The 17,445-nt window shown below is 33.7% G+C and overlaps 1 protein-coding gene across 11 annotated transcripts in view; it reads right to left on the reverse strand.

The window, feature by feature from the left end:
• Positions 1-17,445, reverse strand: part of NBEA (neurobeachin) — a 678,106-nt gene that overhangs the window by 536,223 nt on the left and 124,438 nt on the right. For 10 of the 11 annotated variants that reach the window (XM_078434421.2, XM_078434419.2, XM_078434413.2 and 7 more), the window contains 2 exons: positions 10,560-10,757; positions 9,793-9,926 (listed from right to left, as the gene is read on the reverse strand). In XM_078434421.2, the coding sequence (XP_078290547.1) occupies positions 9,793-9,926; positions 10,560-10,757 (332 nt within the window). Of the gene's footprint in view, positions 1-9,792; positions 9,927-10,559; positions 10,758-17,445 lie in introns of those variants that run through there. The other variant, XM_078434427.2, reaches the window with a different exon arrangement.

Raw genomic sequence — 17,445 nt, forward strand, 5'->3', positions numbered from 1 at the left:
GGTGCCTGCTTTGGATTCTGTGTCTCCCTCTCTCTCTGCCCCTCCCCTGCTCACATTCTGTCTCTTCTCAAAAATAAACAAACATTAAAAAAAATTTAAAAAAACCCTACAGCTAACATCATACTTAATGATGAAAAACTAAAGCTTTCCCACTAAGATGAGACACAAGGCAAAATGTCCCATCTCACCACTTCTTTTCCACATCATACATACAAATTGGGGAGGGAGACATTAAAGTGTCTTTGTTTGCAGGTGGCATGACTGTGTAGAAAATATGAAAAAAATCCACAAAAAAACTCTTGGAACTAATAAGCAATTAAAGCAAGCTTGCAGGATACAAGGTTAATATAAAAAAGTCAAACTGTTTTCCTACAAACCAACAATGAACAAGTGGAATCTGAAATTAAAATTTTAGTACCATTTACATTAGCACCCCCCAGAAATCAAATACTTATGTATCTAAATCTAACAGTATATAAATAAGATCTATATAATAAAAATTAAACTCTCAAAATTGAAATAAAAAATGAACTAAATAAATGGAGAGATATTCCGTGTACATGAATAGGAGGAAGAAATACTGTCAACATGTCTGTTCTTCCCAAATGGATCTATAGGTTCAGTGGAATACTAGTCAAAAATCCAGTAAATTATTTTATGGATAGACAATGTATTCTAAAGTTTATACAGAGAGGCAAAAAATAGTCAAGAAAGTATTAAAGAACAATGTTAGAGTGCTGACACTACTAACTTCAAGACTTACTATAAAACTATAGTAATCAAGACAGTGTGGTATTGGGGACAAAATAAAAAATAGATCAATGAAACAGAATAGAGATCCCATAAATGGACACATATAAATATAGTCAACTGATCTTTGGCAAATGAACAAAGGTAATACAATGGAGCAAAGACAGTATCTTCAACAAATTATGCTGGAAAAACTGACCAACTACCCATCAAGAAATACACCTTACACCTTTCACAAAAATTTACTCAAAATGGGTCACAGACCTAAATGTAAAATGCAAAACAAAAAACTCCTAGAAGATAACATAAGAAAAAACATGGATGACCTTGAGTATGGTGATGATGACTTTTTAGATATAATACCAAAGACAAATCCATTAAGAAATAATTGATAACTTTGACTTCATTAAAATTAAAATCTTCTCCTAGAAAGGTAATAGCAAGGGAATTAAAAGACAAGCCACAGCCCGGGAGAAAATATTTGCAAAAGATACACCTGATAAAAACAAACAAACAAACAAACAAACAAACAAACAAAAAAAACAACACAAAAAAACCCCCCAAAAACCTGTTACCCAAAGAATAAAAAGGACTCTTAAAACTGAACTGTAAGAGGGTGCCTGGGGGCTCAGTCAGTTGAGCATCTGGCTTCAGCTCAGGTCGGTCATGCTTTCACAGTTTGTGGGTTTGAGCCTTGCATTGGGTTCTGCACTGATGGTGCAGAGCCTGCTTGGTATTCTCTCTCTCTCACCCTTTCCTCTCTCTCTGTACCTCCTCTACTTTCACTTTCTCCCTCTCTCTCTCTCACTCTCCCTCTAAAAAATAAATCTTTAAAAAAACTGAATAAGAAAACAAACAACCTGATTAAAATATGAACCAAAGACCTTAACAGACACCTCAATGAAGCAGATATAGATGAAAAATGAAGCTATGAAAAGATGCCCCATATCGTGTCATCAGGTAAATGCAAAAGGAAACAGCAATGAAGTACCACTACATACCTACTAAAATAGCCAAGTTCCAGACCACCGACACCAAGTGCCAGTGAGGCTATGGAGCAGCAGGAATTCTCATGCATTTCTGGTGGAATGCAAAAAATGGCATGCCCACTTTGGAAGACAATTTAGAGGTTTCTTACAGAAATAAACATACTTTCATCATATGAACCAGCAACCATGCTCCTTGGTATCTACCCAAAGAAGGTGAAAAGTTATATCCATACAAAAACCTGCACAAGGTTTACAGCAGCTTCAGTCGTAATGGTCAAAATTTGGAAACAACCAGGATGTCCTTCAGTAGGTGAATGGATTCATAAGCTGTGGTATATACAGACAAAGGAATATATACATTCAGAGCTAAAAAGAAATGAACTATCAAGCCATGAAAAGACATGAAGGGATCCTCATTGTATATTACCAAGTGAGAAAAGACAATCTGAAAAGGTTGCATACTGTATGATTTCAACTACGACATTGTGGAAAACACAAAAAATATGAAGATGATGAAAAGACCAGTGGTTTCCAAGCGGTGGGTATGAGAAGGAAGAGGATGACTAAGTGGAGCACAAAGAATTTTCAGGGAAGTGAAAGTACTTGGTATGGTATTCTAATTATGGATACACTGTTATCACATTTTTCCTAAGCCCATAGAACGTATAACACCAAGAGTGAATTCTAAGATAAACTGCAGACTTCGGGTCATTACATTGAAACAATTTAGTGTCATCCTTGGTAAAACATGTGTCATTCTGATGAGTGATGTTGATTAAGGGGGAGGGTATATTATGTGGGGGAAAGGGAGTATACGGGAAATCTCTGTATCTTCTTGATTTTATTGTAAACCTAAAACTTCTCCTAAAAAATGGAAGTCTTTAAAAAAATTAAAAATAATTTTAAAATTTCTAAATAAAAAGAATTTCAAAAGTAATAAAAATTGTGCAAAGAAGAAGATTTGTAGTTTTTATTTAGGGCATGTTAAGTTTGAGATACCTTCTACAGAGTTTGGGTATATGAGCCTAAACAGAAGATAGCTAGAAAAAAAGCTTAGGGAGTTATCAGCCTAGGTAATAAGATCAGGGACCCAGAAACAAAATAACATAAAAGTAAATAAAATTACAATACTACGTTGACTAGAACCTCCTGATGATGACTTACTAATTCTTAAAGATTCAATTCAGATGAAAAGATTCTTTTCTTACAGATTAATTCTTTTCTTAAATATGACATAATGGTCATCACATCCAGGGAAGAGCAAGGGAAAAGAGCCTCAACATTGGGAAGAACCTTAGTATTATACCCACTTTTCATTAGAAAATAGGGGCTTCTGGGGCACCTGGGTGGCTCAGTGAGTTAACGGTCCACCTCTTGATTTCGGCTTAAGTCATGATCTCATGGTTCATGAGACTGAGCCTGTATCGGGTTCTGCACTGACAGTGCAGAGATCCTCCCTCTCCCTTTCTCACCGCCCCTCCCCAGCTCATGCGAGAGCTCCCTCTTTCAAAATAAATAAACATTTGAAAGAAAGAAAGAAAGAAAGAAAGAAAGAAAGAAAGAAAGAAAAGAAAGAAAGAAAAAGAAAAAGAAAGAAGAGAAAGAAAGAGAAAGAAAAAAAGAAATGTGGGCTTCTGAAGGTGAACAGCCTAGCATATGGCAATAGTTTTTATAAAAGCAAATAATATCTATTTTAGTTTTAGATTCTATGATTACCATACAATCAAAATGAATGAAGCAATTTTTCTTACTTTCAAAAAGAATGTAAAAGGAAAGTTAAAGGAAATAAATTCTATTTCATGTGAAAAATAACAAAATTGTTACAAGACTGAAATATCAAAGGAGAAAGGATGTGGATATACAAACTAAAGGAAAATTAACGCAATAATTCACTGAAGATGTGCTCATGTTGTCAAAATTTCTGCAACAAATAATTTGTAGTTATCCCTTTGACAAAACAACTATCCTTTTTTTGGGGGGTCAAAGATACAGCAAAAGCCTTGCCTTTCCCAGAGCAAATTATGTGCTACACACTGAAATAGCACAAAGTAACATAGCATTAAAAATGGATTTCACTAGATTTAAAAGAAACTTTTCATGAAAGAATTATTATGAAAAAGTAATCACTCATTGTAAAAAAACACTTTAAAATGGACTATTAAGACACCAGCTTATGTGAAAAGTCAATGAATCATGAATCATAAATCATAAATCAAGAGTAAAACAAAATATCCTTTGTTGTTGACAGCTGACAAATTTATTAAATTGCTACATGTACTAGAAGTTTTATTATTAGGTATCTCCTGTAAAGACTCCACAGAGTAAAAAGGACTTGTCTGACAAAAGGAGGCTATTTGAACATTAAATTATAATTTCCCTATGTTTTAGGCAGAATACTTAATGTATTTTATTTTTAATCCTTAAAAATTCATTTTCACAGTAAATGCAATATAAATTCCATTTTACTTTAGCTAAATCTCACTAAATAATTATCTGCTTTTTTCTCCTCTAATAGTAGTAATACTGACCCAAATACACGTTGTGTCTATTTTACTTCAAAGAGTTTTTCATTAATAATTTAGTAAACTAAAATAAGGCAAACTAGCAATATATATATATATATATATATATATATATATATATATATATATATACTAACTGTGACAGACATACATTCTTTCCAAAAAATATAAAAGGAATATAATTGGTAGGTATGTATTTTAAAATATCTAAGTACTCGTGGAAACCAAAATACTATATTCTATACATATGTACAATAACCTTCATAAAAGAGATAATCATTATAAACAGATGTCTCACTTATTTTGCCTACCTAAACCAATCCCTTTTCATTTATTTGTCAGCTGGGTTAAAAGTATTTAAAAGAATTTTGACATTGTATAGTAGGTAACTTTCCCTCAACTTACACCAGAAAATGTGATTGGAAAAAGGTCTTTTATGTCACTTCAAAGTCTAAGGAAAAAATCTGTTGAGCTAAGTAAGTGACTGAAATACTGCAATTTCCAGGCAACTTTGTTGGTTTACATATGACAATAGCGCTAGTCAGGAATTTACAATGAAATTTTTAATTAAGGGAAATTCTTAATTATTAAGGGGACTATAAAATTCAAGATAATCATTGGAAGAACTGATGAGCAAGAAACATTTTAAGAAAAAAAAACTTCATTTAAATTCACTAAACAAATTGATGAGTTCTTAACATTCACATTACAAGAAGATTCTTACTGATAGGTCACAGACATAAATGCCTTATGGGATTCTCTAAATCTTTTTTATATCTTATATTCCATCAAGCAGTCTACCAAACAGCTTATATCATAACTAAAATCAAAAAGAACACTTTCTCAGAAAAAATATTTATATACTTAAAAGAATTCACTGAAACTATCACTTGAAATTGAATTTTAGCTTATAAAATTTTTCAGAATTAAAATCGCATTAAAAATAAAATTTAGTCATACAAAATTATATCACATCAATAGTGATCTAGTATTTACTAGAGGAAAGAGAGAAAACACATTCAATGCCTATTATGTGCCAGATAATATGGTAGATACTTCAAGACGAACTATCTTAGTTTAGTTCATGTTATACTCAGATAAAGTGGGCATTATGAAAATCATACCACAGCTGGCAAAAGTGATTCTCAGAGTTGCCCACATTGGTTTAGAGGGAGGGCTCTGGAATCAGGCTTTCAGGATTCGGATCCGGGTCCTAATCTGCCACTTCAATCTCGTGCCTTGAGGAAGTTACTCGGTTTTTCTCTCCCTCAGCAGCAGAAAAGTAGTAAGTGAGATAACACAGTTACAGACGCTGGCACATAGTTAAGTACTCAGTACATGCCATGTACAACTAGTACTACACATCCTTGAACAACCCGTCACCTAAAATCAGAAAGTACATAACACAACACTGGTGTGAGTCTTAATCTGTCTGACACCAAAGGAAGTCCTGCTTATTGCATCACACTGTCTCTTATGAGAATTTCTTCCTTAGTGTATTTTTAATTGCTTGATATACGAAAGTCTATTTATACCTTGCACTAGAAAACATTTTTCCAAAGCAAATTCTTCCCACAACACACAATAAGGAAGATGTTTTATATCACCTACAGAATTTAATAACATATGTTCTTGAAAAAAGGAGGCTGGGCCAAATGAGAAAGAATGTCATGTACAGTCAATGTATCTGATCATCCAAATCAAAGGAAAATGAAATTTCTAATGTATTGAGTCATTCTTAGATATAAAATAAAAAAATATGATTACTTCAAGATTGGAGTTATACTTTCTTGAAATAATTTGTTAATCATTTATTTATTCTTTAAGTTATTGACTATTAAATGTCTAATGGAAGGCAATTTGTTTAGTCATTGCTTTCAATATTCACTGGACTAAGATTGACGCATCCAATGCAAAATAGTATTAGTTCCTGAGAAATGACAAAACATCCAAATAGTTTTGATCACTTGACAGAATTAATCAAGGTGATCACAGTGCTTGAGAATCATTATGAATAGAATGAAATCACAATGGTAATTACATATTGGCCTAATTTACTTATTCAAAAACAGGTAACATCAAATATACTGTTTGTGTTGCCACAAGCTATTTAACTCAATTCAGCGATATTATTGAATTATTATCTATTGAATATTATCTATTCATTTTGTTGGTTAATTTTTTTGTGCCATAATAAAAGCTAAAATTACATGTTAAAAGAGAAGGCGATAGGAAGTGTTATTCCTGGAGATTTAAATACTAAAGGGGCAGCTATACAAAATCCAAAAACTAGTTAAAGAAAACTCATCTTAAACCCTTCCAGGCTTTCTTTGACTTGGTGTTTGGCTTCAAAACTTGAGTTAACACATCCTCTATTTAAGCCACTATATCTAGAAAACGGATAGTTCAAAACCAGTTTTCATCACTACAACTAAAGTTCAAAATATAAGTCCTACTTCATTACTTCAGTAATTCTCTATTGTAAATACTATATCACTGGTAGAAAGAAGTTCAAATACAAAGTAATACAGCCTGTATTATAACAACCAACTTCCAAGATTAATAATATATCATTTTTTAAATATGAAACTGTAGTATTAGAGATAATCTTACAGATCGCCTAGCCCAATGTCATCAGGATAACAAAACCCAGCATGTACTGTTTACTACATCGATCTATATATTTTATCACATTGAATCTAACGAATCCAATGAGCTATTATTACTACATTTTATAATGGTGGAAGCTGAAGCACAAAATTGTTAACAAAGGTGTACTAATAATACAGTAAACTCAGCATTTGAACCCAAGTCTGTCTGACTTTAAAGTCCACACATATAACAACTATAATACATAGCTTTCATGATAAAACAAAGCCACAAAAATTCTCACAAAGCCTACCTTTAAAGGCTCCAAAAAATAAGATAATTATGTCAATAAATCATTTTCATACAAAGCCTCTTATATAGAGTAAAACTCATCAAGATTTGTAAGGACAGTGTAACAGTGCCAACAGAGAGGTAAAGCTTGCAGAAACAATACAAAGTTTCATAAAAATGGACTGCTAAGTAGACGAAAGTACATGAAAACTAAATACTTCAGCTTGAAACACAGAAGACAGAGAAGTAACTAACTTTATAGCTTAGCTCAATTGTTCCATAAAGTAATTAAGAATTAGATAATATTACAATTGTTGGCATATGCTTATTATGCAAACAGATTTTCAGAAAAGAGGGTATCTAATTTTATCTGGAAATTTAAAAACTTTAAATAGATTCTCATTGATTTAGAATAATTCAATAATAACTAAAAATAAGATGGTATAACCTATTTCAAGGTCCCATTCATCTATATGAATTTAGGATATAGCCAGGACACAAGAAATTCTACCAACCCTTGTCCTACAGCTAAGAATCTATGTTCTTCAAGTAGAGGGAGAAGTCCCATTTAACAACTTTAACATTTTAAATGTTAGAAAGACTGTATCACTGAAAGGCTATATCACTGATGTGCACACTTATCTATAATGCCTCCCCTTTCAAAATTTTAAATAACAAAAGACTATACTGCTGATAGATACAGTTGTCCACAAAAGAGCCAACCTCAAACATCAAGGGCTTGGACACAATTAATGTAAAAGTATTAGATAAGAATTCAAAATAGCACATAACTGAATTAACTGCAGGGTAGCTGGGAACTGGGTATGTATGATTACTAAAGAGGATAGTGATACTTTTCTTATTATATGTTTTCTGTTGGATTTAAACTAAGAAGAACATATATATCATTGCAAAAGTTGAAGTTATTTATTACAGAGAAAAGTTAAGATGAGTGACATAAAAGAACTAAAAACAAATAAAAATGAAAATCAGAATGCTGACTGTTTACATTGTCTTCTATCTCCATGATGAAATAAATACAGTTTAAGATACCAAAATATAGTGTAAATATCAAAATGAGTTTTGAAGACAGGCAATGAAAAATAACCATGTGCCTTGGATGAATGGACCAGATAACCTGTTAACATATGATCTTAGCACTAAGATTTTATAATAGCTATTCATGTAAACATAAATTACTGTGATAGTTTGTTTCAGTTATAACATTTCAAACTCCATAATCTTTCTAATTTTATTCACAAAGCAACAAATTCCATTTCAGGTTAGAATAACTATGGACAATATTAATTCATAAGGAATATTTAAATTACACATGGGAATTTTCTACTGGCTACTTCCTCTGCCAATTTCTTCTCATAGCACTAAGTTTTTAATTACTGATTACAATGTATACTGGTTCACTTGGATGATAAAGAGCAAAACATTTTGAATTTAGATCCAGGATGGAAATTTAAAGTTTTATTTTTCCACTAGGCTGATATGCTGCCCAATGAAATTACTTAAGATCTTGTAGCAAAGTAGTATCACAGCAGGGTATGATCTCGAGATTCCTTTTAACTTCAAGACTTCAACCTTTACACTGATATAAAAGAAAGCATGACCCATGGAGCTCAGTGTTGTAAATGTACAGGTCACATTTATATTCATATTTATACTTTACATAAAGATGGTCTCAATACAGGGATAATATTATTAGCAATATTAAAATAGAATTTTGTTAATAACTTATTTAGATAATAAATATGAGAAAATCATGTTACACTTCAACGGACTTGAAATTTTTCCCACCTTTGTTTGCTTCATTCACTAGGTTTTCCAACAATTCAAAATTGGAAGACTTTCATACATATGTGTACATACTAGTGAAGCATTCCTATATTGCTTTTGGAGTAAAAATGAATGTTTACCTATACAATTTTCTCTTTAAATTCTCCAAACATAGCAATGTACACAGTAAAAATCATTCTTAAAACTCACATTTAACTACTTACATAAATGATTCTAAGATATAAAATTAAATATAAAAAATATAAAATTTTATGCATGAGGTATGTTTAATAAAAAGGAAGGAAACTACAAAAATTACACATAAAATCAACCTAATCAGAAAATAACTGAATTATATAAACACAGATATACCTTGGGTATATCTGGGTTCTCATGCAGGAACTGTATTTAAAGGAAAGCTAATATCTTTTAATATTATGCTGGTCTTATGATAATATCATTATAAAATAATACTAACATGTACGTTATATAACTGTTATCAAATAGTATTCTTCAGAATAAACTTTACCCTAGTAATTTTTTTAAAGCCGACAGGATTTCATGGATGATCCAAACCATAAGCATTTCCAAAGGATAAGGTTGGGACTACCATTTTTCCTCAACTTGTATTATAATCACTATGCTACATCTAGTAAGATGTTTTCATTTATTATCAAGGAAGTCCTTCCTTTATGATTGTGCCAAGTCTTAATAATGTGTAAATTTGTATCTGCCTTAGTCCTAAAGGAGCTTTTATTAGCATGTCAGGGATAAAAACCCAATTTTACAACACATTTACACAGCACCAAGGATGTCAGGCATTATCTAAGTGTGTACAAATTACACATTCAAAGAAAACTTACCAGACAGTTGTTTCCACTTGACTGTCATTGAGCTGACGATTGTCCAGTTGGGCAAAAAGTGGAAAAAGCACTTGAATCCCTCCAATTGAATGAATTGCACTATGAATTGAATGTGTTACTATAGCTTTCACATCCTATGTTCAAAAACAAAAATGTGTATTAAATTTCTGAGGCATAAGTTATCATTATTTCCTTGTTCCAAATAACTTCGTAAAAAGAATTTCAAAAATATTGACATTTTTAAAGCCCTCAGTTATATAATTTTTGACACATATATAAAATAAAAACTTGAAATATCTTTGCCAACCACTTTAAATCTGGAACTTACGTTGAGATTTTTATACTGAAATATGAAGCTATAAATGGAAAAATAATTTAGAATAAGAAATACCATCAGAAGATTTAAAGACATTCAAGTAATTTTTATGTGGGGGAGTTATATTAGTACATCCTTAAAGCAATGTATATTTTTGTGTCTAACAGCTATCTGTTCAGCTAATCAAACGATTTTTTTTCCAAAGGATATATAACAGATAAGATAACAGAAATGATAGATTCCCTACTAAGAAGACTGACTAGTCCAAGGTAAAGTATATTGCCAAAAAATTAAAATAAAAAAATAAGGTAGAAGGCAAAAATGTCATGCAAAGAACTAGAAGATGAAAAAAAAAAATACCAACTGTAGACCTATAGGTTGGTAATATTTAATACGGAAAATACTGTTAATACTCAATGAAAATATGGAAACTAAGCTACTATTCACCTACCTGGAGCATTAGGGCATGTGGGGAATGCACAAAAATTGATGCATTTTCCTTTGGTGATGATTCCAGGCATAGCTGCGCATCAGTGGCCTTAGCATTATATGTAAATGCAATGCTACTTGCAAGTTTCCCATCATACAGAACCTGTTTATGATGTTCTGCCAAATGAATGTCACTCTCAGATTTAAATTTGAAGGTACTCTGAAAAAATAAAACTAAATTAAATTCTCTTTTTAAATGTAACATAATAAAACTCTAAAGTCTTAAAGCACAGAAGTATTTAAGATAATAAACAATTTGTTTTGACCCTTCCATGTGTCAGGTATTAGTCAATGGTATTATATTATTTTGTTAGCTCACTTCAGTTCTAGGAGTTAAATTGTACTCAGCATGCTAATAAACACACTCAGATCTTCATATTCTCATTTTTATTGTTGTTTTGATAATCTACAAAATAATTTTATTAGAAAAAAATGTACATTCAGATGTTATTAAATATAAAGTGAGTTTGATTTAATACTTCATGACATAAATTTAATGTTTCTTGTTAACACATTCACAAGTATGTACATGAGTATACAGTACCTGGGACATCAATTACTCATATAGAAAAATGAATATCATTTAAGACTATGAAGAATATTTATGTGTAGAAATATTTAGGTCTTAAGTATAGCAACATATTGAATAACAATACCACTCTACAAAAGCATCAGAAAGTCATGTTAAACCCAGAAGTTCATATATCTATATGAATTTTAATTTATATTTTATTTGCAAATTTGTAATTTAATGCAAATATTTTAAAACACTGTGCATATATAAAGTGTCACCACTTTATATACAGAATACAGAAATAATAAAGATGTACTAGCTGTAATAAAAGTATTGGTAGAAATGGTTAAAATTTCGCTACAGATATAAACCTGACAATGACAAGTAATATTTCACCTTTGCAACAATTACATGATATCAGTATTTTTATTATTTTCAACCTAACAACTATGAAAACTGAATGTTAGAAAAATTAAGATCTGGAATAGATGGTACCAGTATCAATGGATTAAAAGTGAAGTGACCTATATTATAATCTAGGCTCTACCACTAATTATCTCTAGACCTTTATTTGGTGTCAAAGATATCATTTAACCAATGTGGCTCGATTGGTTACTGTTACAGTAAGATTAAACCAAACGTTCCAAACTCACATTCTTGTAGGAGGTGAACAGACACATGCATAAATGAAGCAGGTCAAGGGGGGGTTTCTTCAGACTACAGCAGTACACGTTCTGTCTAAAAGTGTTCCTCAATGTTCAGCTCAGGTCAATTATTGTACCATGTTGCCAGTTCCTCAATATTTTTCAAAAGGAACATGAACTCTGGACTTTTACATAAATATAAAATCACCTAATTTGTAATTTAATGCAAATATTTAAAAACACTGGGCAGACCAAACATGTCAGGTCAAATTCAGCCCATTTTGTACTTCTAAACTCGTATCCAGAGAGCCTTCCTTACTGGAACCTGGATGCAAACCATTGAATTAGGCACATGCAAAGGGAAGAGCAGCATGAATAAATGAAAATTTGTACGTAAGTAGCTATGGAAGGATGATACTTTTTGTCCTTTAAATGTAAGCACATTTACATATTTTGATATTAGAAATAAGCTAACCCAATTGCAGTATTTGGGATCAGACCTTGTTTTCTCTTCTCAATTAAATGGAATGCAGAACTTTATCTGCCACCCCAGAGATTTAAAATGTAATCTGTTTATATAACTCACAGATTCACACCTCCCAATCTAGAGGCAACAGTTGGGCTTAAAATATGTTCTGGTTTAAAATAAAGATTATATTTCAGTCCCTCTTGTACTAAAGAATAGGTGACAATTACAATAAAAAAAGATTTTTTTTTAAAGTCTTCTTTAAGAGGAGTCAACATGGTGGAGAAGTAGGGGGACCCAAAGTTCCCTTATCCCTCAAACACAGCAGTACTGAGGTCAGGAGACTTAGAATTTCAGGAATCTTGGCTACAGAGTGACAGAAACATCTCAAGGGGCCCTTGGTGACAAATTGGTAGGCCATAGGTGCGTGATTATGAATTGGGAGAGATAAAACACATGGTGCAGGCAGAGAGGAGAGGGATCCCCTTCTGTGGATAGACAAAAGGAAGAGAAAGAGAGGGTGTGGAAGTGTAGGATTGTATTTGAACAAGAGAAAACCCACAGACTGGGTAACGGGAAAAAAGGAGAAAGAACCAATTTCTAACACAATCCAGAGTTGCAGGACTTTCTCTGGACTGGGAGCAGACACACTGTACACTCTCCTGATGGGGAGGAGGAGCCAGCCCCAGGCTGGGTAGCTAGTTCAGAGGGCAGTCAGAGAGAGCAGTCATCTCCCTTGAGCGCTGTGGTAAGAAGGTATATAGCAGCTCCACGGACAAAAGATCCTGCAGACACCCACCAGCCAGAGGCCCTCTGTCTGCTGGCTGGGCAAAATGGCACTACACTGGAACTGGGGCATTGGAGCAGGATCCTTTAAATTCAGGGCCAGTGTGAATCCCAGCCAAGTGCCTGGGAGGAACAGGAAGCTGTGGAACGGGACAAACGGGACACACAGGCCGCTCGTGCAGGTGCCGCACTGTGGGAATAGCCTGAACACAGTGGTTTGGGTCATCTGGTCTGGGGAGGAGAGACTGGGGTGTCAATATTTTTCTCCCCATCACCAAAAAGTTGGGGCTTCAGAGAACAGAAAACAGGCCCACTGTGGAGGCTGGACCCGCCTATACCAAACCATGCCCCTCTTTGCTTGGTAGCTGAGTATCTACCAGAGCAAGATTGACAATGACAGAACCAGATGGCCCCTCCTGCAGACCAGTAGAGTCACCAGTTCCAAGGCACCTTCAGATATTGGTCTAGCAGTTTTGCATTTTCTGATTTGATTCTTGGTCAACTCTTATTTTATATATAACATATATGTAATATTTTTTTCCTTCCCTTTCTTCCTCTTCTTTCTTCCCTTCTCTATTCTGGTTGTTGGTTTGGTTAACCAAACATTTTTAATCTATTCTTTTTATACTTCCTCTATATCTCCTTCTTATTTATTTTCCCCCCTCTCTCTCTCTCTCTGAAGAGAGAGACTCCAAAACACATCCTGAAGGGCCAGACCCTGGACAGTGTATGACACCTTTTTAATATAGTAGTGCTCGCTGGTGCAGGACATGCAGTAAGCTATTAAAACACATAAGGGACAGAAAACTAGCCAAAATGATGAAAACGAAGAATTCTCCTCAAAAGAAATTCCAGGAAGAAATGACAGCTAGAGAATTGCTCAAAACAGATATAAACAATATATCTGATCAAGAAAGAATAATTGTCATAAGATTAATAGCTGGGCTTGAAAAAAAGCTTAGAAGACAGCAGAGAATCTATTGCTACAGAGATCAAGGAACTAAGAAATAGTCACGATGAATTAAGAAAATGTTGTGCAAAATAAACTAGAGGTGGTGACAGCAAGGATGGAGGAAGCACAGAAGAGAATAAGTGAAATAGAAGACAAAATTACGGAAAATGACGAAGCCGAGAAAAAGAGAGATAAGAAAATACTAGACAATAAGGGGAGAATTAGAGAACTAAGTGATTCAATGAAATTTAATAATATCCATATCATAGGAGTTCCACAAGAAGAGAGAGAGAGAGGGGCAGAAGGTTTACATGAACAAGTTATAGCTGACAATTTTCCTAATCTGGGTAAGGAAGCAGACATCCAAATCCAGAAGGCACAGAGAACTCCCTTCAGACTCAACAAGAATAGGTCTTTGCCATGGCATTATCATAGTGAAACCGGCAAAATACAAAGATAGAGAATTCTGAAAGCAAATAGGGACAAATAGGCTTTAATCTACAAGAGTAGACACATAAAGGTAGTAGCAAACCTGTCTAGTGAAACTTGGCAGGCCAGAAGGCAGTGGCAGGAAATATTCAAAGTGCTGAATAGAAAAAATATGCAGCCAAGAATCCTTTATCCAGCAAGGCTGTCATTCAGAATAGAAGGAGAGATAAAGTCTTTCCAAGACAAACAAAAACTGAAGGAGTTCATGACTACTAAGTCCACTCTATGAATGGAACGTCGCAAAGACTGCAAAGGACCAGAGACATTACCACAAGCATGAAACCTACAGGTAACAATGACACTAAATCCATATCTTTTGATAATAACTCTTAAGTGTAAATGGACTAAATGCCCCAATCAAAAGACACAGGGTATCAGAATAGATAAACAAATAAGATCCATCTATATGCTGTCTACAAGAGACTCATTTTAGACTTGAAGAGAGGGGATAGAGAACCATCTATCACACTACTAGAAGTCAAAAGAAAGCTGGAGTAGCCATACTTATATCAGACAAACTAAATTTTAAACTAAAGACTGTAACAAGAGATGAAGAAGGGCATCATATCATAATTATGGGGTCTATCTATCAAGAAGAGCTAACAATTATAAATGTTTACGCCCCCAACATGAAGGCACCCAAATATATAAATCAGTTAATCACAAACATAAGCAATCTTATTGATAAGAATACAGTAATTGCAGGGGACTTTAATATACACTAACAACAATGAACAGATCATCTAGGCAGAAAATTAATAAAGAAATAATGGCTTTGAATTATACACTGAACCAGATGGACTTGGCAGATATATTCAGAACACATCCAAAAGCAGCAGAATACACATTCTCCTCGAGTGCACATGGAACATTCTCCAAGATAGATCACATACTGGGTCACAAAACAGCCTCAATAAACATAAAAGAACTGAGATCATACCATGCATATTTTCAGACCACAATGCTACGAAACTTGAAATCAACCATAAGAAAAAATTTGTAAAGTCTCCAAATGCAGGGAGGTAAAGAACATTCTACTAAAGAATGAATGGGTCAGGCAGGCAATTAAGGAAGAAATTTAAAAATACATGGAAGCAAATGTAAATGAAAACACAACAGTCCAAAGCCTTTGGGATGCAGCAAAGGCAGTCATAAGAGGAAAATACACTGCAATCCAGGTGTATCTCAAGAAAAAAGAAAAATCCTAAATACAAAACCTAAACATACAACTAAAGGAACTAGAAGCAGAAGAGCAAAGAAACCCCAAAGCCAGCAGAAAAAGAGAAGTAGTAAAGATCAGAGCAGAAATAAACAAGATAGAGTCCAAAAAAATGGTAAAACATATCGATGAATCTAAGAGCTAGTTTTTTGAGAAAATAAACAAAATTGATAAACCCCTGGCCAAACTTCTCAAAAAGAAAACAGAGAGAACCCAAATAGATAAAATCACGAATGAAAGATCACAACCAACACCACAGAAATACAATTATTAGAGAACACTATGAAAAATTATATGCCAACAAACTGGACAACCTGGAAGAAATGGACAAATTCCTAGACACCCAAACACTACCAAACTCAAACGGAAAGAAATAGAAAATTTGAACAGACCCATAATCAGCAAAGGTAATGAATCAGTTATCAAAAATCTCCCAATAAATAAGTCCTGGGCCAGATGGCTTCCCAGGGAAATTCTACCAGACATTTAAAGCAGAGTTAATACCTATCCTTCTCAAGCTGTTCCAAAATACAGAGGTGGAAGGAAAGCTTCTGGACTCATTCTATGAAGCCAGCATTACCTTGATTCCCAACAGACAGAGACCCCACTAAACGGAGAGTTACAGGCCATATCCCTGATGAACACGGACGCAAAAATTCTCAATAAGATACTAGCAAATCGAATTCAACAGTACATTAAAAGAATATTCACCATGATCAAGTGGGATTCATTCCTGGGCTGCAGGGCTGGTTCAATATTCACTAATCAATCAATATGACACATCACATTAATAAAAGAAAAGAACTATATGATAGTGTCAACAGATGCAGAAAAAGCATTTGACAAAATACAGCATCCTTTCCTAGTAAAAACCCTCAAGAAAGTTGGGATAGAAGGAACATACCTTAACATCATAAAAGCCATGTACGAAAAGCCCACAGCTAACATCATCCTTAATGGGGAAAAACTAAGAGCTTTCCCTCTGAGATGAGGAACACGACAGGGATGTCCACTCTCACCACTGTTGTTTAACACACTATTGTAAGTCCTACCTTCAACAGACAACAAAATGAAATCAAAGGCATCCAAATTGGCAAAGAAGTAGTCAAACTTCTTTGACACACTCCACATGGAAACATCACACTCTACATGGAAAGCCCGAAAGATTCCACCAAAAAGGCAGTTAGAAATGATATATGAATTCAGCAAAGTTGCAGAATACAAAATCAATGCACAGAAACCGGTTGCATTTCTATACATCAATAATAAAGCAATGGAAAGAAAGATTAAGAAATTGATCCCATTTACAATTGCACCAAGAACCATAAAATACCTAGGAATAAACTTACCCAAAGATGTAAAAGATCTGGATGCTGAAAACTATAGAAAACTTATGAAGGAAATTGAAGAAGACACAAAGAAATGGAAAACCATTCCATGCTCATGGATTGGAAGAACAAATGTTGTTAACATGTCAATACTACCCAAAGCAATGTACACCTTCAGTGAAATCCCAATCAAACAATTCTAGCATTCTTCTCAAAGCTAGAACAAACAATCCTAAAGTTTGTATGGAACCACAAAAGACCCTGAATAGCCAAAATAATGTTGAAAAAGAAAACCAAAGCAGGAGGCATCACAATCCTAGACCTTACCCTCTACTACAAAAGCTGTAATCATCAAGACAGTATGGTATTGGCACAAAAACAGACACATAGACCAATGGAATAGAATAGAGAACCTACAATTGGACTCACACATGGACAGTGAACTAATCT

Source organism: Panthera onca, chromosome A1, assembly GCF_046562875.1.
Source record: "Panthera onca isolate mPanOnc1 chromosome A1, mPanOnc1 haplotype 2, whole genome shotgun sequence".
Classification (NCBI taxonomy): domain Eukaryota; kingdom Metazoa; phylum Chordata; class Mammalia; order Carnivora; family Felidae; genus Panthera; species Panthera onca.